Source organism: Pseudorca crassidens, chromosome 9 (assembly GCF_039906515.1).
Source record: "Pseudorca crassidens isolate mPseCra1 chromosome 9, mPseCra1.hap1, whole genome shotgun sequence".
In the NCBI taxonomy this organism is placed as follows: Eukaryota; Metazoa; Chordata; class Mammalia; order Artiodactyla; family Delphinidae; genus Pseudorca; species Pseudorca crassidens.
The window spans coordinates 70099491-70125712 of NC_090304.1; the positions used below are offsets into that span (position 1 = coordinate 70099491).

Below are 26222 nucleotides of genomic sequence, written 5' to 3' on the forward strand. Positions count from 1 at the left end.
GCTGGGTCATATGGTATTTCTATTTTTAGTTTTCTGAAAAACCTCCATACTGTTTTCCACAGTGACTGCACCAATTTACATTCCCATCAACAGTGTGTGACAGTTCCCTTTTCTCCACATTCTCAACAACATTTGTTATTTGTGTTCTTTTTGATGAGAGCCATTCCGACAGGTGTGAGGTGTTATCTCATTGTGGTTTTAATTTGCATTTCTCTGATGATTAAGAATGTTGAGCATTTTTTCATGTGACTGTTGGCCACCTGAATGTCCTCGTTGGAAAAATGTCTATTCAGTTCTTCTGCCTATTTTTTGATCGGGTTGTTTGTTTTTTTGATGTTGAGTGTATGAGCTGTTTTTGATATTAACCCTTATTGGTCATATCATTTGCAAATATTTTCTCCCATTCAGTAGGTTGTCTTCTCATTTTGTTGATGGTTTCCTTTGTTATGAAAAAGCTTTTAAGTTTAATTAGGTCTCATTTGGGGTTTTTTTTGCTTTTATTTCCTTTGCTTTAGGAGACAGATCCAAAAAAATATTGCTACAGTTTATGTCAAAGCGTGTTCTGCCTATGATGATACTATATTTCTGTGATAGTATGTGCTTGTTCTCCTAATAGTCTGTATTCTAGCATCATAGAATAGAAGCATTCTGCATTCTTCTTTGGGCCTTGTTATGGGTCCTGTGATTGGAGTATAAATGGATAAAAAGTAAAGTATGTGTGATTTCCCTGTCTGTTACAGAAAATCTGTGTAACACAAGGACTTTTTTTTCTAAACTGGACACACGAAAACGTTATTTAGGATCCTGCCCTCATCTATGTCTTTTTCTCTCTCAAATAAATAGTTTTTATGTTAATTTTTTACATTTCAATCTGGATTTTTTTTTTTTTTTTTTTGGCGGTACACGGGCCTCTCACTGTTGTGGCCTCTCCCGTTGCGGAGCACAGGCTCCGGACGCGCAGGCTCAGCGGCCATGGCTCACGGGCCTAGCCGCTCTGCAGCATGTGGGATCTTCCTGGACCGGGGCCCAAACCCGTGTCCCCTGCATCGGCAGGTGGACTCTCAACCACTGCGCCACCAGGGAAGCCCCCAATCTGGATGTTTTTCGTTGTGTATTCTGCTTCGTCACAGCCCCCACTAAGCCTGCTTCACTCTGGCTCCTGTAGGCATTTGGCTTTGTTCATTTATTGGTTTTCATTTTTTCAAGAAATAAAACACGTGAAGATGTGTAAAGAAGAAGCTAATTATCTCTGCTCCTATCCCCAATCCCAGTTTGGACTCCAGAGGTATTCAGTGCTAACCAGCTAGTGTGTAGCATTCTATAACTTTTTCCTTGCTTGTGTACACACTTAGGAGGGATGAGCTGAGTGTTGTTTTACAGAAATACATGTGTAATATATACTTTATTCTAAACTAGCTTTTGACTATGTGTCACGGACAACTCTACAAGTCAGTAGAGAAACACCTTTTTATTTTTCTTAATTTCTTAGAAAAAATAAATGTATATATACTCATGTAAGGTATATACAAATTTTAATGAATTGAAGAGTAACTTACACACTAGTGATTTTAGTGCAGTCTCTCTTTTTCTCTTGCTTCTCCCCTTCCCCTTTCCTCCATTTCTCTAGCAACCTCCTAACCCATCCACCAGATAACACGTTAACTATTCACTATGTATCATTTTGTGTTTTTTCATACATGTTTGTGTGTGTGTGTAGTCATATACCTATTTAGGGGTTTTAATTTTTTTTTTTTTAATGGATTAGATTTTACACACTTCTCTGTGTCTTGTATCCTTTGCAGATCCTATGTCAACAAGTTTAGGTCTTATTTGATTGTACAGAGTAGCTTAATAATATCCCATGATGTGAATGATCAAAAGTTATTCAGCTATTTTTTCAGAATTATGGTTGACCCTTGAATAACGCAGGGGTCAGGGGCGCTAACTCCATGCAGTCAAAAGTCTGTACATAACTTTACAGTCAGCCCTCCTCCATATCTGAGGATTCAACCAACTCTGGGTCTTGTAGTACTGTGGTATGTATTTAGGGAAAAAAATCCATGTATAGTGGGCCCACACAGTTCAAACCCCTGTTGTTCAAGGGTCAACTGTAATTCATTCATAATTAATAACTGTTTCTAGATTTTTACACAGATACACAATACTGTCAAAAACATCCTTGTACATACATCTTGGAATAGCTTTCTGAGAATGGAATTGCCGATTCAAAATATGTTTTAATTTTAAAATATTTGTTGTCGAATCATATTTCTGCCGTCTCTGTATGAGAGTACCCTTTTCTTTCATCCTTAGTGGAAATAATAGGTGTTATTGCTCTTTTATATTTTTGTCGGTCTGATGGGTGTAAAGTGATCTCTCAATAGTAGTGTAATTTGCATTTCCCTGACTACAGTGAGCATATTTTTGCGTATTTATTGACAATGTACTATAAATTCATTATATTCTTTGCTCCTTTTTCTCAAGCAAAACTCAAACTCATTTTCTTTGGACAATTTTTTCTTGTCAGTTTATAACAGCATTTTTCTAAATTTGTTGTTTCTAATTTTATTTATGATATCTTTTTATCATACAAAAAATTTTAAACTCTTATTTGTCAAACATGTACATCCTTTTGTTTATAGCATCTGAATTTCCTTCCTTGTGTAACATGGTTCTTCCAACTTCTAGACAATACATATAGTTTATTCAAAGATCTTTATATTCTTCATCTAAGTCTTTAATCCATTTGAATTACACTTTTGCGTGTGACATAAAACAGGAATCCGATTTAAATTTTTATATAAATATTAAGCTCAGTTAATCCAGTTTCTCCTGATAATTTCCTGTTGGATTCTATTTGGAGTTGAATTAAGTTTATATATTATCTTTGAAAGAATTGACATTTTTATAATAGTAAAATTTGCCATCCAAGAATATGGCATGGCTTTCCATTTCTTCATCTCTTATTTTATGCTCTTCAATAAGACCTTACAATCATCTTTGTATAAATTCTGTGCCTTTCTTTTTAAACTTATTCTCAAGCATTTTATAATTCTTGTCACTGTTGTAAGTGGAATATTTTCCTTTTTCCATATCTAAAAACTTACTGCTAATATAGAAAAAAGAGCCAAATTATCTTTTAATTTTAGTAGGCATTTTACTAGAGGTTCTTAAGTTTTTTGAGATATGCAGTTGTCTCAACAAAAATAGTTGTATCTCTTCCTTTCTCCTGTTCATATCAGTAATTTTTGTCATATTGAACTTGCTAGCACTTCCAAGAGAATATTAAATAATAATAGTGATTGTTGACAGATTTGTCTAATTGATGAAATTGTTTTAGAGTTTTACTGTTTAGGATAATATTTGTTCTTGACTTATGGTCTTTATTTTGTCTTTCTATTCCTAATTAGGGTTTTTAAGATTTGCCGCCGGTTTTATCAAATGCCTTTTCAGCATATGTGACATCATGTAGTTTTTGTCCATTAATTTGTTGCTGTGTAATAGACTATGATTGACAGATTTGCTGATATTGATCCACCTTTGAATTCCTGGAATAAACCTTCTTGGTCATTGTATTCACTTTCTAGTGCTGTCATAACAAAGTACCACAAACTGGGTGGCTTAAAACAATAGAAACTGTTGTAGAGTTCTGGAAGCTAGAAGTCTAAAATCAAGGTGTCAACAGGGCCATGCTCCTTCTGAAACCTGTGTGGGAGGATTCATCCTTGCCTGTTTATAGCCTCTAGTGATTTGCCAACAATCTTTGGCAATCCTTGGACTGTAGATGCATCACTCCAATGCTTTGTCTTCACATGGCCATCTTCTTTCTGTTTCTTCATATCATCTTCCCTCTGTGCATGTCTTTCCCGGTGTCCACATGTCCCTTTTTTATAGAATACCTGTCATACTGGATTAGGGTCCACCCTAATGACCTCATTTTTTATTTGATTACCTCAGTAAAGATCCTGTTTACAAGTAAAGTCCCATTCTAAGGCATTAATAATGGTTAGGACTTCAACATATCACAGTCATACTCTAACAGTTTTGATATATTTCTGGATTCTATGTGGTAATATTTTATTTAGAAATTAAGATGTATGTGTATAAATGAGATTTGTATATAGTTCTCTTTTGTCTTCCTTGTTATACAGTTATGCTGGCTTTATAACATAAATTGGGGGCTTTCCGTATTTATGAGCAGTCTAGCATGGTTTAAATAATATTGGAATTACAGTTCTTTAAAGGTTAGAAGGAGCTTAGCTATGAAACTGTCTGGATGTTGAACCAGTGAAGATAAACCATAATGGAAAAGAATATAAAAAAGAATGTATATATATGTAACTGAAGTTTCAGCGAAGTAGATTTTCAATTACCTTTCTATTCTCTTTCAGGGTACCTGGTATATTCAAATTTCACTTCTTCTTAGGTTGTTTGTGGTCATTTTTATTTTTCTAGGAAATCTTTACCCATTCCAGTATGTTTCCTTGTTACCAAAGGGAGTGATATCCTAAAGTTCTTTGCATCTCTTCTATATTCTGTATTTGTTTCCTTTCTTAATTCTAAGTTTGTATAGTTTAACTCTCTCTCTTTTTTAAGTCCGGCACACAGAATCATTGCTTATTTTATTAGTATTAAAAGTATTGACTTTGGATTTGTTATTATTTATTCTTCCTAATTTCATTATTACTGTCTTCTATTAATTTCCTCTTCCTGATTTGTTTTGTTGTACTTTGTCTAATATCTTAAGATAAATACTGAATTTCTTAATTTTATATCTTTTTCTTTAATCGTAAGGGTTTTTAAAGCTCTCTGTGTTCCTCTGGATATAGCTTTTGCTGCATCCCATCAATTTTGCTGTGAAATGTTTTCCTATATGTTTCTCTTCAAATGCACTCTGCCAGTCATAGAGTGGGCTTGGTCTCTGAGAACTGGACGATCAGGCACACCCAAGAGGGCTAATATAACCCAGCCAAGCCCCTCCTGGGTTACGTGGCCCTGCTTGCTCTGAGGGAGGGAAGGAGTCTTCACCAGCTTTCCCTGACAGGAGCCTCACTCACTTGGCTCAGGAGCAAAAGGTTAGAAATAAACATGGTACAGGGGAGATGCAGCAAGATGCCAACTTCCAAGTCTCCCTCACTCCTCAAAACAAGAATATTAGAAAGTATATATCCCACAGAGAAGTTAGCACTCAAGTTTTAATGAAGTTAGTCAGTTTCACATTGGTTTCTTAAAGCTTTCTTTTGTTCCCCCCTAGATTTATTAAGGTATAATTGACAAGTAAAATTGTTTATATTTGAAGTATACAATGTGATGATTTGATATATATATACATTGTGAAATGATTACCACAAATTATTTAACACATCCTTCACTCACATAGTTACCATTTGTGTGTGTACGTGGTAAGAACACTTAAGATCTACTCTCTTTGCTAATTCCCAATGTACAATACAGTGTTATTAACTATAGTCATTATGCTGTACATTGGATCTCCTGAAGTTTTTCACCTTATAAATGAAAGTTTGTATTCTTTGATTCAACATCTGCTCATTCCACCCCCGCCCCAGATAGCCCCTGGCAACCACCGTTCTACTCTCTGCTTCTATCAGTTTGACTTTTTAAAGAATTTCCACATATAACTGCAATCATACAGCATTTGTTTTTCTCTGTCTGGATCATGTCACTTAGCATAATGTCCTCCAGATTCACCCATGTTGTCACAAATGGCAGGATTTCCTTCTTTTTATGGCTGAATAATATTCCATTATGTGGAATTTTCTGTGTCCATTCATCCATTCATAGATACTTAGGTTGTTTCCATATTTTAGCTATTGTGAACAATGCTGCAATGAACATGGGAGTGCAGATATCTCTTCAAAATACTGATTTCATTTCCTTTAGATATATACCCAGATGTGGGATTGCTGGGTCATATGTTAGTTCTATTTTTAATTTTTTCAGGAACCTCCGACCAGTTTTCCAGAGTGGCTTCTCCACTTTACATTCCCATCAGCAGTGTACAAGAGTTCTCTTTGCTCCACATTCTCACCAACACTTGTTATCTTTTGCCATTTTGATACTAGCCATCCTAACAGGTGTGAGGTGATATCTCATTGCGGTTTCGATTTGCATTTCCTTGATGATTAGTGATGTTAATAACTTTTCATGTGTCTCTTGCCATTTGTATGTCTTCTTTAGAAAAATGTCTATTCAGGCCCTTTGCCCAATTTTTATTGTTCGTATTTTTGCTGTTAAGTTGAATGAGTTTGTTATATATTGTGGAAATTAACCCCTTTTCAGATAAATGGTTGGCAAATATTTTCTCCCATTCCATAGGTTGCCTCTTCACTCTGTCGATTGTTTCCTTTGCTGTGCAGGAAGCTTTTCAGTTTGGTGTAGTCCCACTTGTATATTTTTGCTTTTGTTGCCTGTGCTTTTGGTGTTATATCCAAAATATCATTGCCAGGGACCATGTTAAACAGCTATTTCCCTTGTGTTTTCTTCTAGGAGTTTTACAGCTTCAGGTCTTACATTTAAGTCTTTAATCTATTTTGAGTTAGTTTTTGTGAGTAGTCTACGATAGAGGTCTAGTTTCATTTGTTTGCTTGTGAACGTCTAGTTTTCCCAACAACACTTATTGAAAAGACCATCCTTTCCCCATTGTGTGTTCTTGGTGCCCTTGTCAAAGATTAGTTGACTGTACATGTACGGGTTTATTTCTGGGTTCTCTATTCTGTTCTGTATTTATCGCATGCCACAGTCACCACAGAATGTTTTCATTCATTCTATAAATACTTATTGAATGTCTGCTATGTGTCAGGCAGTATGTTAGGATTGTAAGTCAGACTACATCCTTGAATTCATGGAGCTTAATATTAGTGGAAGGAGACATACATTAGTGGATACAGACAATTAACTAGATAGTTATGCTAAAGAGTGATAGGAAATTGCAGAGTGCAGGGGGCTGTATAGGGATTACCTAACCCAGTATTGGGAGTCAGAAAAGGCATCTGAGGAATAATTAGCCAGACAGAGTGGTGGGAATGAGTCATGATAAGGTAATATAATGTACAGAGACTAGAGATAAAAAGTCAGGGAGACTGGTAGAACTGTATAACAACAAAGAGCTGCTGTTCATTGGGTGTTTACTACATGCCTTGCCCTCTGCCGAATACTTTACGTACATTAGTGTCTACATCCTCATACCGTGTGTGTATGGTAGGTATTATTATCCCCATTTCACGGAAAAAGAAATGAAATCTTTAAGTTTTTAAGTAATTTGCCCAAGATCACATAGCTTGTAAGTAATTTGCCCAAGATCACATAGCTTGATAACTCCAAGTGCATGATATTAACTGTTATTATATCCCGTGGTTCTGTTTCTTCTGTTTTCTCCACTGGCTCCTCACCCTTCTTCCTCTGCTCATCCTTCAGATTTGGCCTTGGCCCTCTGCTTCTCTGGCTGTGTACTTTCTCTTAAAGGATAGAGATAACGTCAGTTATCTCTTCTGGATCATAGAATGGCTTCCAAGTTGGGCACTTCTCAGACCAGATATGCTTTCTTTACATAAGCTTTCCTTGTAGAACATGTGCTCAATTTCCCATAGGAAGTCAGAACTCTTCACATTCCACGGCTTCCTTAATCTGGCTCACCCACTTTGTTTCCCTGTAGTGACTTACACAAAGCCTCCACTATAGCTAGAGTAGCTTATTCTCATCTGTGTGTGTGATGCTCATTTCTCATGTTCTTTCTTATTACCAGGCCTTTGCACATGCTTTTCCTTCTCCCTAAAAATCCCCTTTCCCTACTTCACATGGCCATGCCCTATCAGTGTTTCAAGTCTCTCCACATAAATTTTACGTGTTATACGAAATCTTCCCCGATTTTCCTCTGTTAAGAGTCCCTCCTCGAAGCCATCATAGCATCCTTTACTTAACACCTATCATACCGCAATATTAAAATTACCTGTTTCTTGTCAGCTACCCATCCCCTTACCAGTAGGCTCACTGAGGGCAGTTATGGTCCTAGTTTACCATTGTACCTCAGCACTTACTATAGTGCCTGAATATAGGAGGCACTGAAAAAATCTTCTGTTGGATGAGTGAATGAATAAATGAATGAGTGAATGATGAATCAATTAACCTATTATATGTCCTCCACCTTTCCTTTACTTTACGAGAATAAAGACATACCCTTTTCTTTATTAAATCCTACCAGTCCCGGGCTTCCCTGGTGGCGCAGTGGTTGAGAGTCCACCTGCCGATGCAGGGGACACGGGTTCGTGCCCCGGTCCAGGAGGATCCCACGTGCCGCGGAGCAGCTGGGCCCGTTGAGCCATGGCCACTGAGCCTGTGCGTCCGGAGCCTGTGTTCTGCAATGCGAGAGGCCACAACAGTCAGAGGCCCGCGTACTGCAAAAAAAAAAAAAAAAATCCTACCAGTCCCTTAAGGGACTAGATTAAATTTTATTTCCTCCATGAATTCATTTCCCATTACTCTAGGGCCCATTTTGTTCTCCTGTCTTTGACTTTCTTTAGCACTTAGTTATAACAGTTTAGCACTAAGTTTAGAATTGTCTTCTTTTATTTTTTTAATTGTTTAGTATGGGTATGTTTTGTCTCATCAATCATAGACTTCTTGAGGGAAGAAGTGGACTATGTTTTATACTTTTTCTTCATATAGGGTTTGGTATAATGTAGGGCTCAATGAATACTTGCGGATTTATGGGACTCACCTGTAGTCTAAGAAGCATGAATAAGTTATCATGAAAATCATTTCTAATATCATTAAAAAGATCACTGAAGCCTTGTCTTATCTCACTTTCTGGATGATCTCAATCCCAATAATTGTTGACATTCATTGATTCAGAAAACATTTGAGTTCCTACTTTGTGCAACATAATTTAACACATAATTATACCATATCTATATTATTTACTATTTTTTCATACATGTTAATTTAGCCTACTCAATTTTATTATATTTTCCATAAAGGCAGAGTCACTTTTTGATATTTGATTACATCTGGAGAACTTAGCACATATATATTATATATATATATATATATATATATATATATACACACATATAATATATATGTCTAAAGATTTGTTAATGGGCTATCATAAAATGGAATGCCATTGATGTATAGCCTTCAATGTGATCTTATTAAAATAGCATTTAATCATATATATTTTATGTAACATTTTACTTCATATAGGAAGGTTATTTTAATTGAAATATACTTGACATAAAATATGTTGGTTTCAGGTGTGCCTCATAGTGATTTAACATTTGCATATATTATGAAATGACCACAATAGTCTAGTAACCATCTGTCCCATATAAAGTTATTTCAGTATTATTGACCATATTCCATATGCTGTTTAGTACATCCCATTGCTTATTTTATACCTGGAGATTTGTACCTCTTAATCCCCTTCACTTATTTCACCCATCCACCCTTACGCCCTCCACTCTGGCAACCATCAGTTTGTTCTGTGTATCCTTGAGTCTGTTTTGTTTTGTTTTTTAGATTCCACGTATAAGTGAGATTATATGGTATTTGTCCTTCTCAGTCTGACTTATTTCACTTAGCATAATAGCCTCTAGATCCATCCACTAGATCCACTTGTTGTCCCAAATAGCAAGATTTCATTTTTTTTTTAATTATGGCTGAATGATATTCCATTGTATATATACACCACATCGTCTTTATCCATTTGTCTATTGATGGACATTTAGGTTGTTTCCGTATCTTAGCTATTGAATTAGTGTTTTTATTTTCTTTAGGTAAATACCCAGATGTGAAATTGCTGGATCATATGACAGCTCTGTTTTTAATTTTTTGAGGAACCTCCATATTTTTTTCCTTAGAGGCTGTACCAATTTATATTCCCACCAGTAGGGCACGAACATTGCTTTTCTCCACATCCTCACCAACACTTGTTATTTTCTGTCTTTTTTATGATAGCCTTTCTAACAGGTGTTAACAGATAATCACATTGTGGTTTTGATTTGCATTTCCTTGATGATTAGTGATGTTGAGCATCTTTTCATGTCTTTTAGTCATCTGTATGTCTATTGACATCCACATTTTTTAATCAGTTTTATTTTTTGATGTTGAGTTGTATCAGTTCTTTATATATTTTGGATATTAACCCCTTATCAGATGTATCATTTACAAATATCTTCTCCCATTTGTTAAGCTGCCTTTTCATTTTGTTTATAGTTTCATTCCCTGTGCAAAAGCTTTTTAGTTTGATGTAAACACACTTGTTTATTTTTGCTTTTGTTTCCCTTGCCTGAGGAGACAGATCCAAAAACTATATTACTAAGACCAGTGTAAATGAGTATACTGCCTATGTTTCCTTCTAGGAGTTCTTTGGTTTCAGGTCTTACATTTAAATCTTTAATCCATTCTGTGTTTATTTTGTGAATGGTGTGAGAGTAGTCCAGTTTGATTCTTCTGCATGTAGCTGTCCAGTTTTCCCAACACCATTTATTGAAGAGACTTTTTCCCATTGTATATTCTTGCCTCCTTTGTTGTAGATTAATGACCATATAAGTGTGGATTTATTTCTGGGCTCTCTAGTCTGTTCCATTGATCAATGTACTATTTTTGTGCCAGTGCCATACAATTTTGATTACAGTAGCTTTGTAGTATAGTCTAAAGTCAGGGAGCATGATATATCCAGCTTTGTTCTCCATTCTCAAGATATTTTTTGGTTATTCAAGGTCTTTTGCATTTCTAAACAAGTTTTAGAATTATTTCTTCTAGTGCTGTGAAAAATACAGTTGGTATTTTGAAAGGGATTGCATTGAATCTGTAGATTGCCTTGGGGAAAAGGGTCATTTTAACAATATTAATTCTTCCAACTTATGGGCACAGTATATCTTTCCATTTGTTTCAGTCATCTTCAATTTCTTTCATCAGTGTCTTATAGTTTTCCAGGTATAGGTCTTTCACCTCCTTAGGTCGATTTATTCCTAGGTATTTTATTTTTTTAATGTGATTATAAATGGGAATTTTTTTTTAATTTCTCTTTCTGATAGTTCATTATTAGTGTATAGGAATGCAAAGGATTTCTGTATATTAATTTTGTATCCTGAAACTTATTGAATTCATTTATTACATCTAATAGTTTTTTGGTGGCATCTTGAGGGTTTTCTATATATCATTTCGTGTCATCTACAAACAGTGACAGTTTTACTTCTTCTTTTCCGATTTGAAATCCTTTTATTTGTTTTTCTTGTCTCATTACTGTGGCTAGGACTTCCAGTACTATCTTAAATAAGTGGCAAGAGTGGGTATTGATCTTAGAGGAATTGCTTTCAGCTTTTCACTGTTGAGTATGATGTTAACTGTGGGTTTGTCATATAGGGCCTCTATTATGTTGAGGTATGTTCCCTCTATGCCCACTTTCTGGAGAGCTTTTATCATAAATGGATGTTGAATTTTGTCAAAAGCTTTATCTGTATCTATTGTGATGATCACACGACTTTTATTCTTCAATTTGTTACTGTGGTGTATCAAATTGATTGATTTGCAGATATTGAACCATCCATGCATCCCTGGGATAAATCCCACTTGATCACGGTGTATGATCTTTCTAAAGTGTTGTTGAGCTAGATTTGCTGGTATTTTGTTGAGGACTTTTGCATCTATGTTCAGCAGTGATATTGGCCTGTGGGGTGTGTGTGTTTGTGTGTGTGTGTGTGTGTGTGTGTGTGTGTGTATGTGTATGTGTATGCTGTCTTTGTTTGGTTTCAGCATCAATCTGATGCTGGCCTCCCTCACAGAATGAGTTCAGAAGCATTCCTTCCCCCTCAATATTTTGGAATAGTTTGAAAAGGATCAGCATTAACTCTTCTTTAAATGTTTGGTAGAATTAACCCATGAAGTTGTCTGATCCTTAACTTTTATTTATCGGGAGTTTTTTGATTACTGCTTCAATTTCATGACTGGTAATGTCTGTTCATATTTTCTACTTCTTGATTCAGTTTTGGAAGATTGTACATTTCTAAAAATTTATCCATTCCTCTTGGTTGTCCATTTTATTGGTGTATAATTATTCATAATAATCTTTTACAATCCTTGGTGTTTCTGTGGTGTCAGTTGTAATTTCTCCATTTTCATTTCTGATTTTATTTATTTGGGCTGTATTTCTTTTTTTTCTTTATGAGTCTGACTCATTTTAAAAGTTTATCAATTTTTTATCTTTTAAAAAGTTTATCAATTTTTTATCTTTTAAAAGGAGCAGCTCTTAGTGTCATTAATGTTTTCTATTTTTTTAGCTTCTAATTCATCTATTTATGCTCTGATCTTATGATTTCTTTCCTTCTGCTAAGTGTGGGTTTTGTTTATTCTTCTTTTTCTAGTTTCTTTAGGTGCAAGGTTAGATTATTTGAGATTTTTATTGTTTCCTGAGGTAGGCTGGTATCACTATAAACTTCTCTCTTGGAACTGCTTTTGCTTCATTCCCATAGATTTCGAATTGTGTTTCCATTTTCATTTGTCTCCAGATATTTGTATTTTCTCTTTATTTCTTCAGTGACCAATTTGTTGTTTAACAGCATGTTTTGTTTTGTTTTGTTTTGTTTTTACAATTTTCCGTTTAGTTATTTCTAGTCTTATAGTATTGTAGTCAAAAAAGATGCTTGATATAATTTCAATTTTCTTAAATGTATTGAGACTTGTTTCTGGCCTAGCATGTGATATATTCTAGAGAATTTTCCATGTGCACTTGAAAAGAATGTGTATTCTGCTGGTTTGGGATGAAATGTTTTGTATGTATCTATTAATTCTAACTGCTCTAGTGTGTCATTTATGGGCAGTATTTCCTTATTGATTTTCTATCTGGATGATGAGTCCATTGATGTAAGTAGGTTGTTATAGTCCCCTACTATTATTGTATTACTTTCACTTTCTCCTTTTATGTTTGTTAATATTTGCTTGTGTATTTAGGTGCTCCCATGTTGGGTGCATATATATTTACAATTGTTATATCTTTTTCTTGAATTGATCCCTTTGTCATTATGCTATGTCCTTCTTTGGCTCGTTATAGTCTTTGTTTTAAAGTCTATTTTGTCTGATAGTATTGCTACCCCAACTTTCTTTTCATTTCCACTTGCATAAAATACCTTTTTCCATCCCCTCGCTTTCAGTCTGTTTGTGTCTTTAGATCTAAGTGTGTCTCTTGTAGGCAGCATATATATGGGTCTTGTTTTTTAATCTGTTAAGCCACTCTGTGTCTTTTGATTGGAGTGTTTGGGCCACTTATATTTAAAGTAATTATTAATAATTATGTGCTTACTGCCATCTTGTTCATTGTTTTCATAGTTCTTTTTTGTTCTTTTCTTCTTCTTTTGCTTTTTTCCTTGTGATTTGATGACTATGTTTATGATGATTTCTTAAGTTCAGATGCATTTTGACAACTCTACATTTTTACTCCCCACTCATGTTTAATGTTTTTGAGGTCATGTTTTATATCTCTTTGTTTTGTGTATTCCTTAACTATTTACTATAGATATAGATGATTTTAATACTTTTGTCTTTTAACCTTCTACTAGCTTTACTACCTTCTGTATGTTTGCCTTTACCAATGAGAGTTTTTCCTTTCCTAATTTTCATATTTCTAGTAGTGACCTTTTCTTTTCTGCTTAAGGAAGTCCCTGTAACATTTCCTGTAAATCCGGTTTAGTGGTGCTGAACACTTATAGCTTTTGCTAAAAGCTTTGTCTCTCCTTCAAATCTTAATAATAGCCTTACTGGGTAGAGTATTCTTGGTTGTAGGCTTTTCCCTTTCATCACTTTAAATATATCATGCCATCCTCTGATGGACTGCAAAGTTTCTGCTGAAAAGTCAGCTGACAGTCTTTCGGAGTTCCCTTGTATGTAACTAGTTGCTTTCTCTTACTGCTTTTAAGATTCTCTTTACCTTAATTTTTTTCCATTTTAATTATAATGTGTCTTGGTGAAGGCCTCTTTGGGTTCATCTTATTTGGGACTCTCTATGCTTCCTGGACCTAGATGTCTGTTTCCTTCCCCAGGTTAGGGAGATTTACAGCTATTATTTCCTCCAGTAAGTTCTCTGCTCCTTTCCCTCTCCCTTCTCCTTCTGCGACCCCTATAATGTGAATATTAGTATCCTTGATGTTGTCCCAAAGGTATCTTAAACTGTCCTCATTTTTTAAAATTATTTTTTCTTTTTTCTGTTCAGGTTGGGTGATTTCCACTACTGTCTTCCAGTTCACTGGCCCATTCCTCTCTATCATCTAATCTCCTATTGATCCCTTCTAGTGTATTTTTTCAGTTATTGTATTCTTCAGCTCTTTTTGGTTCTTCTTTGTATTTTCTAACTCTTTGTTAAACTTATCACTGTGTTCATCCATTCTTCTCCTGAGCTCGTTGAGCATCTTTAAAATCATTGCCTTGAACTCTTTATTGGGTAGATTGCTTATCTCCCTTCACCTACCTCTTCTACATATGGAATATATATCTCTCTCACCTTGTTTTGCCTAATTTTCTGTTTTTATTTCTTCATAGTAGGTAGGTTGATTATGATTCCTGATTTTGGAGAAGTGGCTTTATGTAGGAGATGTCCTATGGGGCCCAGCAGAACACTCCCCTCTATTCACCAGAGTTGTGTGCTCTTGGGATGCCTCATATGTGGGCTGCATGAACCCTTCTCTTATGGCATGGCTAACTACTGTGGGCACACTGGTTGGCAGGGCTGGGCCCTTGCGAGGGTGGCTGCCAGGCTTTGCCTCATGTGGTGAATGCTGGCCCACAGGTGGGTGGAGTTGGGCCCCAGCATAGCTGACCATGGGGCCTGTGGGGCCTGAGGCTGGTTCCAGACCTCTGATAGGTGGGGCCATGTCCTGGCACAGCTGGATGTGCAGCCCATGAAGTCCTGGGACTGATGCCATCCAGCTGGTGGGCAGGTAACCCCCTGGCACTAAGAGGCTAGAGGGAGATCTCCAAAATGGCGCTTGCCAGTGCTGGTATCCATGTGGTAGAACGAGCTCCCAAGAATGGCTGCCACCTGTATCATCATCCCCAGGGGAGTCCTAGTTGCCTCCTGCCGTTCCAGGAGGCTCTCCAAGATTAGCAAGTTTATCTGATCCCGGATCCTTTCAAACTCTGCCTCTGTGCTGAGACTTGGAGCATGAGAAATTTTGTGTGTTTTCTTGAAGAGCAGAGTCTCTGTTCTCTACAGCCCTCTGGCTTAACATAAGTCCTGCTGGTATTCAAAGCCAGACATCCTAGGGGCTCATCTTCCTGGTACAGGACCCCCAGTCTGGGGAGCCTGATGTGGGGCTCAGATCCCTTGCTCCTTGGGGAGGACTTCTGCAATTATGATATTCTTCCAATTTGAAAGTTGCTGATCCAGGAATGTGGGTCCTGACCATACTGTGTCTCCACCCCTTCTACCCGTCTCGTTGTGGTTCTTTCTTTATAACTTTAGTCATGGAAAATCTTCTCTGCTAGTCTTCAGGTTGTTCTCATAGGTAGTTGCTCTATAAGTAGTTGTAATTTTGGTGTGCCCCTAGGACAAGGTGAGTTCAGGATCTTCCTACTATGCCATCTTGAACACATTCCCCTCATAGGAAGTTGACTTTATAATTGCTCTCCATTTTTTATATATGAAGATTTGGAATTGACTTTGATAATTGAAATAGTCAAGCCACTGCCCAAAGAGAAAAATCTTGTGTCTATTGAATAATAAAAAAGAATTCAATATGACTCGGCTCTTTAAGCCTTTATAATCTATTGTCACCTATTTAGCACTTATCTGTTTAAAGATTAAATAAAGAAAACTCATATCTGCTATATGTTAAAATCCCATAATTAGATAGTTAATTTGCTCTGAAATCACTAAAATTAATAAGTAAACATACAATTAAATAATTTGTGCTGAAACTTTACCTCATGCAATAAGAAACATAATATTTACATCATTATTTTTAGATCTTCTAAAATATGTAGTATTTGTATAATATTAAAATAACAATTATTTTTTCCTTCCTAGACAAATGGAATTACTGATATAAAGGTAGGTCATTTCTGAATAACTAGAGCTTTGAGAACTTTTCTGCTTAATTAATTGTGAAACTCCCTGATTATTTACACTTAGGGGAAAAAAAGGTTGAAAAATGACACCCACCCAGTGGTAGGACCTACCCAGGTAGGAACAGCAGCCCTGCACTCAGTTCTAACCTATTGCATACCTGGGGCTGTGACCACCCCCATTTTCCTCTGGAGAATTTACTGTTGGGACTATCCACCTGGTATGTAAGTTGTCCTCCGGTCTCAGTGAGACACTTAGAATAGGAACAGTACTAGCAAGAGGTTTTTTGTGCAAAAACTTGACTGTATGGAGAAAAGTGAGGGGTTTATCTTTATTCTGCTCCTGGGTAAATTATGAAGAATCAATTTTATCATGATAGATTTTTGTGATTCCATATTTATTTAGACCTATATTTGTATTTGTTAAATTTTCTTTTATTTAATGAAGGTGTAATCCAGTTAGATTTAATCAGAACTCAGAATTTATGGTAATTTTTAAGACTAATTTGCCTTTCACTATCCATAAAGTTTGCTAAACAAAATAACAGCATAAAAAATTAGTACCCTCATAAGCATCTAAAAATCCATTTATATACTAAAAATTAATATAGTAACCTTAAATTAACATGATTAAAGCCAGTCCTTCTGTAGAAGTACTTTGTTAGCCTAATTACTATTGTAGAATACACATGAATTTAAGAGAAAAAGTGCACATACAAAGTACTATCATTCAGACGGTTCAGCACCTCAACTGGCCTTGAGCCGGTGAGTTCAAGTAAACAGGCACCAGCAGGTTTTTCCATTTCAAGAAAAAAAGTCGAAAGAAAAAAACTATGAAACCGTAAAATTTGGGAGGAAAAAAACAAGAAATTGAGATAATGGGCCTGTAAAAGAACTGATCAGCAGTACAGAGGTAAAGTTTAATCAATGCATGATAACCATCTAGTGGAGGATATATTTCTGAAATCCCTAGAAAAGTATTTTGGAAAAAAATAAAACGAGAGAGCCCCAAAATGTTGTCCAGGAAACTGGAAAACACTTTTAAATACAAATCGTGTAGATACATTACCTGTGTAATTCTTTCAGGTCATGCTCACACCACATTTAATTTTGGTGCATTTAGAAAATTCTGAGTTTTTTAAAAAATCATTACTATCATTCTTAATTACTTTAAACTAACACTGGGCCAAAGAGTCACAGATGGAATCTAATTTTATAGAAAATTTTTGAATAAAATTGTAACAGAGCAGCAGACCATCAAGAATTATATATTTTGACCAGTAGATGTCTTTTTAGGAGTAAAATTTTGAATCTTTTCCAAGATCTTTTTTAAACAGATCTGTGCGTATGAGTATTCTCCTTATGCGTACAAATTTTATAAGATCTGCCTCCTTTATGTTTATCACAAATCTGCTCTAATTTTAGAATAAACAATCCTTTCTCTTTTAAAGCAGATTATAGATTACTCTTTTATATGCAGCAGTGTATCTCAAATGAGCAAAGTTGAGATATACTAAAGGCAAGGGCCTAACAAGCAGAGAAATACCTTGAATGGCCCTTCTTTCCCAAAGGGCATCTTGGTCAATAGACATATAAGCATATAACCCTTGCTGTACTGTTTTGAGGACACTTGATCTCCTGGAGCACTTTTTTTTTCATTCAAAAGTAAGATCTTTCTAAAATTCATAAACTTCTATAATACATTAGGCAGTAAACAAAAATTTTAATAAACAGACTTTGCCTGTGAAGCAAAAAATAAGACAAATAGGTAAACATTTTAAATGCCTAATATATATTTCTATACTTATCAATGTTGATACTAATATGATAGTATATGAATAATTTTAAATGTGCAATTAGTCAAAAATTTTTGAATGACTTTATGGCATGGCAGCCCATATGAAATGGCACTCAAAGCCTTAAATTTAGAAACTTATAAATGAAAGTTCTAAGCCATAATCAGCTATAGTCTTATGAGCTTTGAAACATAGACATTTGTAGCTTCAAAAGATATTTTACTCATGTCATGCTTTTTGTGCTAAAATATTATCCTTCTGAAAGCAGAGAGCTATTGTTTAATCAGCAACTACATAATTTATGGGTATTCGAATCATAACACTATAAAGGACTACATGGGGTCATTTAAAGCATTTTCATGAGTTTTCATGTGAGTATATATCCTGTTTTTTAAAATTTTGTGAGAAAAAAGTTTAGGGCTTCCCTGGTGGCGCAGTGGTTGAGAGTCCACCTGCCGATGCAGGGGACATGGGTTTGTGCCCCGGTCCGGGAAGATCCCACATGCCATGGAGCGGCTGGGGCCCTGAGCCATGGCCGCTGAGCCTGCGCGTCCGGAGCCTGTTGCTCCGCAACGGGAGAGGCCACAACAGTGAGAGGCCCGTGCACCGCAAAAAAAAAAAAAAAGTTTAGACTCTCCCTAAAAAACTTCTTACAGCATTTAACTAAAACTGCATCAGGAATCTTTCTTCTTGCTCTAAACCTCTCATTTTGTGATTTAAATATGCTGCTTATTCTTTTATGAAGACATTAAAATTGGGTTGCCCGTACTAGAGAGTAAAACTTTATCATGTAGCTACATTGCTCAAAACTGTGTGGTATTGGCACGCTCTCAACCAGGATCTAATGATCTTGGTATAGAATGGTCCAGAATCATATCGCAGTCTACATGGATTTAGTATATAATTTGTTGCATCACCCAACAGTGGGGAATTGATGTGTGATTTTCTATAATGACACGTATTGTTTTAATCAGAAAAAAATCTTTTAAAATTGAAAGCTATGTTAATTCTGGTTCCATTATTAATCAGCACTAGAAGGCATACCCTATAAACACAAAAACTCCTTTATCTAGCCAATTTCTTCTAGCTGCAGAGAACGGTAATGCGTGGAGTGAGCCTTTTCTGTACTGGAGCGTGGGCAGTAGTGAGTGCACCCCTTTTACTGGGATGTGTTCAGTGGCAGCTGTCCCTGAGTACCTGTGTTGTGAGAAGGCGGGGGTGAGAAGAGGCATTTAGGAGGCACACAGGAGTAGAGCGACATCACTTGACTCAAATTAAAGGGTCTTTCCAACGTGTGTCCAAACGCACAGAAAACATGCGTCACTTGTAAGTAACAATTTTTTCAATGATAGTTTATTTTATTCTCTAGAGTATGGACTTCACTAACAGGGAACATGCAAGGCATACATCTATTAACAAACTGGAATATGAGAATGAAAGGCTCCGAAATGATCTTGCAAAACTTCATGCCATTGGAAAATCAGCATGGGCTAACCAAAATACCTACAAAGAAATAGGAAGGTATGCCTATCAGAGCCAAAAAAATAAGGGAAAAAATGAAGATTGGTATGCTGACACCATTACATAAGGACATAAATGTACAGACATTTAAGTGACATTTATTTTTAAACAATTCAAATTATAATTTTATATACTTTCTCTTCAGTTGTTTAACATTTATTTTATGGTGATAATTCAATAGTCTAGATATACCGTTTTTTATATGAAATTCTGTGTTGCCAATAGCTTTCAAAGTATAACAGTGAAATGGGTAGAGTGTTAAAATGAGTTTTCGTCACTTCACATCCTTCTTAGAACCTGATGTGGTATACAAAATATACAAATAAGTAATCTTATTTTTTACGTCAAAATATAGGAAGATAGCATGTCTGACTTAACTTCAAATATATATACACTTTATATTGACACTCCGGCAGTGGTGAAAAACTGTGGTCATTTCATAGGAAAGAATCTATGAATGTGTAAGAGAGCTCTTTTCTGTGTGAAAAGAAGAGTGTGGAAAATCACTATCTGCTGCCCTCATTATCCCCAGGCTCTTTAAAATGTCTTAGTTGAAAATTTAAGTAAATACATCAGCCATAAAATTGGCTAATTTCTTCAACTTTAGTAAAGTATTTATGGAGTCAGAGCTGTCTCCGGAGTTCTTTCACCATTTTCCCATACTTGGAAAATGCTCAGCAAGACAAACAAGTTTCTTTTCTACAGGATTTCTCAAAGTCATTAATATTGCTAATTACATTGTGAGTTTCCAGGAACAGGTGTGATGTGCAACATTCCCCAAACTTATTTGATTTATTAACATTCCATGGTGCTTAGAAACGGCAAATTAGTAAGTCCAGACCCAACTTCAATACAACTTTTGCTTTGAAGCTCATAATACTTAGCATGAAAACTTTACATATTGTTTTCATAAAATATAATTAATATTTGCAACTTCGGGAAATTCACTTAACCTTTGTTTTCCCATCTGACAGATACAGATAATAGTTATAGGGGTTTTCTGAGGATTATAGGAGAAAACATAGTTCCATGTAAAATATATAGTCCCCTAAATGTTAGCCATTATCATTGATGTTATTATTACCAACAAAATTGTTAGTATTTATAATAATGTTAATACTGCTCCAACAACTCACAGTACCTAAAAAGTATATTATTTTGGTGGATAAACAAATGGCTGAATCTGACATTTCCTCAAAAGGTAGTCCTGTTGGGGAGGAGTGATGCCGGGCTTATCTTTGTAACTAAGCGGTCCAGTTCTACAGGTAGATAAATCCATAAATCCAGGGGCCGTACTAAAAATGTCTGCTCAGCATTCTTGCGGGTGTAGTACAGCTCTCTCCCACTTTCACCGCCCCAGCCCTGTACGTATTAGAGGGATATATTCTAAACTGATGTAAGAAACAGAAAGCATTCAGAAGCGCTAAAGTAATAACTCCTCTTCAGGTGGTTAGGGAAGGGAATAAGGGAAGACTGGCTGCTACCCAAAACAAGCACCGTGCGTGGGGTGCTGTGATGGGGTGGGAGCAGCAGCACAAAAGCAGTGTGGGGAGGATGAAAGCGGGCACTGCGCCACCAGGGCCCGGTACTCTGGTGAGCGTGCCCACGTTGACCGGCCAGTATAACTGAAAATCTGTCCAAAGGGGCCTAATCTTGATTTGAGGGTAAGAATGTATTTTCTAATATAGAATGAACACTTTACAAAGTGCTTCCCTACACTATGGATTCATTTCTCCATGGGTCAACTCACCACCCCATCTGTATAGTTTCTCATTGTAGGAGAAAGCAGGCCTCTGTGTTACAAAGGATCTTCCAGTGTATCTTAGTCACTGGTCTGTGTTGAGTGCCCATTAGATGCATAACACTGTTTCCTATTCTTGCTTGTTGGGAATAACTTTGAAAGCCTTGGATGAAGGTACTAGGTGTTGTTATTTAAACAGAAAGACAGCTACTCTGCTTTTTACTATTTTTAAAGAGTGTTTTTATTGTTTGGATTGCTCCCTTTTCTCTTTGCCAGGCAGTAGGGAATGTGTTAAACATGCCTAACGAAAACAAGACAGTAGGGGACACAGAGAGCAGCATAAGAGGTAAAATGCTCAGCAGGAGACTATCTTAATAAGCAGTTTGGGTGACTATTCCTGCTGCAAAGCCTTGTGTCCTGCCAGTCTGATTTGTTGAAAGTTTCATTAAATTTGTTTTAATGGCTTGTCTGATTTCAGTGTTCTCCAGTGACCTGATTTTTTTAAAAGAAACAGCATTTCAAATGTTCTGAATAAATTATTACCATGTAAAACCCACTATGGGGAAAGAGTTGTTGAGAGGCAAGGACACTGTGAACTCACCAGTGGAGAACAGTAAAGCACATATCTATTAATTTTAGCAAGTGAAAAAGGCAATGTGCTTTCCTTCCCTCACAGCACGGCTCAGTGAAGTCAAATAGTGAAAGCTGTGTGTACTGATTAGGCAGAAAATAATTTTAAAAAATACATAGTCATATTTACATATCAATGGTTAATGCAATAAGGTCATATTAAGCTATTTTAGAAAGGAAAAGGCTTTTAGGTAAAGGTATATAAAGATAACGTTCGTTCCACAAAATTTTTAAGTCTGTAGTCTAATTTTTAGCCGCTTCTTGCTTTTACCTGAGGAAGATTTGTATACTGTATTATTAAAATAATCTTTTATCCACTTGGAGGTGACTCAGTTTTTGTTGTTGTTTTTCACTCCTGTTAGAAGTGATAAGAAAATTTTCATGCTCATCCACTTAAAATGTGAAGCCTTTTAGGATATTCCAGAGGATTTACTTTCCAATAAGAAAGTTATTCAGCACTTAAAAAAAAATTAATGAATGAGATGAAATTAAATTTGGTGAGGATGTATTAAATGTTTTAAAAGTTTTTTAAGTTAGAGTTTTGAAGTTTAAGGATCATTTACATTCTCACTTAGAGTAGTGGTATCCAGAGCTATTAATATACAACTAACTTTAATGGCAAATCAGTTTTATAATAAATGGAGCTTTATCTCTATATACGATTCATACTTAAAACTGAATATACGGCTTTAAAAATTATATCCTGTACTGGAAAGGTTTTGGTAATCACAAGCAAATCTAGTCAATAAATTAAAAGTTTGTAATACTAAAAAACCACAAAGTCAGTTTTGTCTTAATCACTCTACAGGATCCCTTGTCAAGGAATGAATAGCTGGTTAGAAGCAAAAAAGTAAGTTGAGTAAGTTTTGGCACCATGGTGTTGCTTAATCAGGAGAAAAACACAGCAGGCGAAAGAGTTCTAGGCCAGGAAATAATGAGTCGTTCATAGAATAAGGGAGCGTTATGTGGAGTGTTAGAAGGCAAGGCTGGAAGCAGGTAAATTAGCATAGTTTGTGCAGGGATCCTGTTCCATGCTGAGGACATTATGCGACAGCCCAAGGAGGGTTATAAAATTAATGGAGGGCCAGGATTGGATGTACAGTCGGACAACTCTGCAAACTGTGCAGAGTTGACTGAGGTCTCAAGCTGACTCCCGTTGGATAGAGTTCTGCTCCCCAACAAAGCAGCCAGGTCCTGCACTCCTGGCAAAGCAGGCAGAGGCCTTAGAATGGGGCCTGTGGAAAAGCTAATTGAACAGACCGGCTTGTGAGAGTGTATTAAAAGCCTTCTGAAATAATTTTTAAGATAGCTTTTAAATTGATATTCTTAGCGTGTTTTTGCAAGGTGGTTTTATGAAGTATTTGAATAGCTGTATTCTAGAAGAACAACTTAGATATAAAGATGATTTAAAGCAAAAGTACTTTACTTCATAATGTAGTCTTTCCTTTCAATTTCTACATTTTATTGATCTTACAATAAAGAGAATGTTCCTACATAAATTTTAGTAGTTAAGACCGTAAAATTGTATCTATACATCCAAAGCCAAATGGATAATTGAGATAATTATTTAGATAATTTAAGACAAATAATACTTTCCCTGAATTCTCTGTATAATTGAGATTATAGAGAGACGTATATTTCTTGAACCACTTCTATAATTATCTTATTTTTTCCCCACTGTGCTTTGAAGTATAGATGGTAGCCTCACTCAAATTAAAAGGTTCAGCTGAAGATTCTATGCAGATGTACTAGGCAATTGTTGTAATTCTATTTGAATTGTGGGAGGTTTCATTTTATTGTGCACATCATAAACCATGTTATTTCAGTTTAATTTGCTGTTCTGTTTCCATGGTAATTATGGTTTGGAAGAATGGATTTTAAAAAAAGATCTATTTCAAGATAAGTAAAAATGTAAAGCATGTTGTGTTTGTTTTTATGTACCAATTTACAGATGCCTCACTTACCTTTTATTGCTATTTGTATGCATAGCTTTGAAAATGTTTGCATAATAAAAAACAAGTTTATATAGCTAGTCTTTGGATAAGAACAGAGGAAAAGAATGTAACTTTTTTGAACGGTGTGAAGTTAAAATATGAAGACTTTGAAAATGGTTAATCAATACCTGTGGAGAATTTGAATTATTAGTAAAAATAAATAATTTTAAATTCAAGGGGTTTTTATGTTTTCATGGTCTTCGATGATTTTGATTTAATTTAAACCCCATTTTCATGAATTAAGGTTCAGAAAAAATATTTATCTAGCTCCAAACAGCCCCTACTGTTAGGATCTTTTTGTGTAAAATTTTAGGGTATGTTGGTTTGTTTCTTTGTTTCATTATTCATTTGTTTAGTCAGCATACCAAAATTTAAAATCTCACTGGTATTTTGTTCAGTCTCATCTTCTACCCCATATCTTAGCACAAACAGCAAATTCTATACTGCGCCTTTCATCAAATTGTGGAGTTCAATTCTCATAACAACCTTTTTTTATAAATGAAAAAATTAAGGTCACAGAAAGATATAGTCACCTGCTCAAGGTCATACAACTAAGGGTGGAGGAGTTCAGGAGATGATGTAAATTGAAAACATGCTATAAATTATTAAGCTCCTTAGAAATTGAATTATTATTATACAGAGACGTATTAGCATCAAAAAAAAAAAAAAAGGAATAACTCTGCTAAGAAAGCCAGTGAGGTTAAGTGAAATAGAAAATTAAAAAAAAAAAAAGAGTACCTAGTTAGAACTGTCAAAGGCAGCCGTGTTAACTGTTTTGAAATTTTTCTCAAACTGTTTTAATATTATTTAATTAAATGGCCAAGAGATAAAACAGTAAAACACAGAAAGGGAAAAAACGTAGGCAATAAGAATGGCAGAATATTTTTTAACAATTATAAAAGTTTTCTGCTTCATTATTAATTGTTCTAAGTCTTTTAAGTGGAATAGAAATTATCAGCAAAATTATTTTCCAAGAAATAGCCAGATAACAAGCACAAATGTTTTATTGTGTTTTCCTCACAGTTAGATATCAGAGAAATTTAAATCCTTAGCCCCATAAATAAGCAGGTGTCCTTGGGAGCAATAACGACAACCAGTCCTTCTCTTTTAGATTTTGCCACGATCGTGAGCCAAACAAAAGTGCAACACCTTCGTTGCCACCTTCGCCATTTCAAACCAAAGAAATGACAAGTCCTTTGGTTAGTGATGATGAAGTATTCCCAATGGTGAGTTGCTGATTATTGGTTATTGTTTTTTTTCCTTTATAGGGTGATTACTCTTACACTGATACTGATATACTGATGTGTACATAGTGGTTAAAAAAAAACATTGCTCCTTGAATAGGACTCCAAGATGGGTCTTGTGAATCATCTGGCCATGACTACCTATAGAAGGAAAGGATTCATAATGTTTCATGAAGTATTTCACTTCTAGAACAGGCCAGAAGTACTGGTGACTTTTTTTTTAAAAAAAATGCAAGTCACCTCTGCACATTCTAAGACCCCTCAAAGATCTGTATATTTTAAAGAGCTACAAGTGATTTTTTGTGCCAGTTTTTTTTTTTTTTAAAAACTCTTTTATTGACTCTGACATACATACAGAAACATGTGCAAATCAGAATTGGACAGCTTGATGAATTATTGAAAAGGGAACCCAGCAGTGTAACTACCACCCAAGTAATAAAAAGAGCATTAGTTGTACTCCAGAGGCTCCCTTCTGTGCCCTTCCAGTCACTCTGATTCGCTCCCAAGATAACCACTGTCTTGACCTTTAACATCGTAAATTAGTTGTGGCCATTTGTAAATTTTATATAAATGGTATTACACTATATGTGTTCTTTTGTATAGCTTCCCTTGCTCAACATTGTTTCAACATTGTTTGATGAGAGTCATCACCCATATTGTTGGCTGTAGTTTATCCCTTTTTGTTTCTCTATAGTATTACATTGTATATAAATACTATATGTAATGATAGTGTTTTATAATGATACTGATACAATTTATCCATTCTACTATTGACAGATATTTGAATTATTGCTGTTTGGGGCAATTACAAATACTGCTTCTAAAAACATTCTTGCAAGTGTCCTTTGGTGCACATGTGTACATATTTCCATTGGATCTATATCTAAGAGTGGAATCGCTAGGTTATAGAATATGCATAAGGTCAGCTTTAGCAGGTACTGTCAAGCTGTTTTCCTAACTGTTTGAGTCAGTTCATATCCCTACAAGTTGTGTGTGAGTATTCTCCTTTTCTATATTCTAACAGTTGGTGTTATTGGTCTTAATTTTAACTTTTATGGTCAGCGTGTAGCAACATCTTATTGTGATTTTAATTCTTGTTTCCTGGTGACTAATGAGGTGAGCACCTTTTCATAAATTTATTGGCTATTTTGATATCCTCCTTTGTAAAGTATCTGTTTGATTTTCTTGCCTAGTTTTCTATTGGATTCTCTTTATTCTTCTTGAT

General features: G+C 35.5%; 1 protein-coding gene across 15 annotated transcripts in view; it reads left to right on the top strand.

Annotated features, from left to right (window-relative positions):
• DEUP1 (deuterosome assembly protein 1) overlaps positions 1–26222 on the top strand; it is a 113551-nt gene that overhangs the window by 72919 nt on the left and 14410 nt on the right. For 12 of the 15 annotated variants that reach the window (XM_067750680.1, XM_067750681.1, XM_067750682.1 and 9 more), the window contains 3 exons: positions 16034–16057; positions 19237–19388; positions 24865–24979. The exons of 1 other annotated variant lie outside the window; for it this stretch is intronic. In XM_067750680.1, coding sequence (XP_067606781.1) covers positions 16034–16057; positions 19237–19388; positions 24865–24979 — 291 coding nt within the window. The remainder of the gene's footprint in view (positions 1–16033; positions 16058–19236; positions 19389–24864; positions 24980–26222) is intronic. 2 more of the 15 variants (XM_067750686.1, XM_067750687.1) reach the window with 1 other exon arrangement.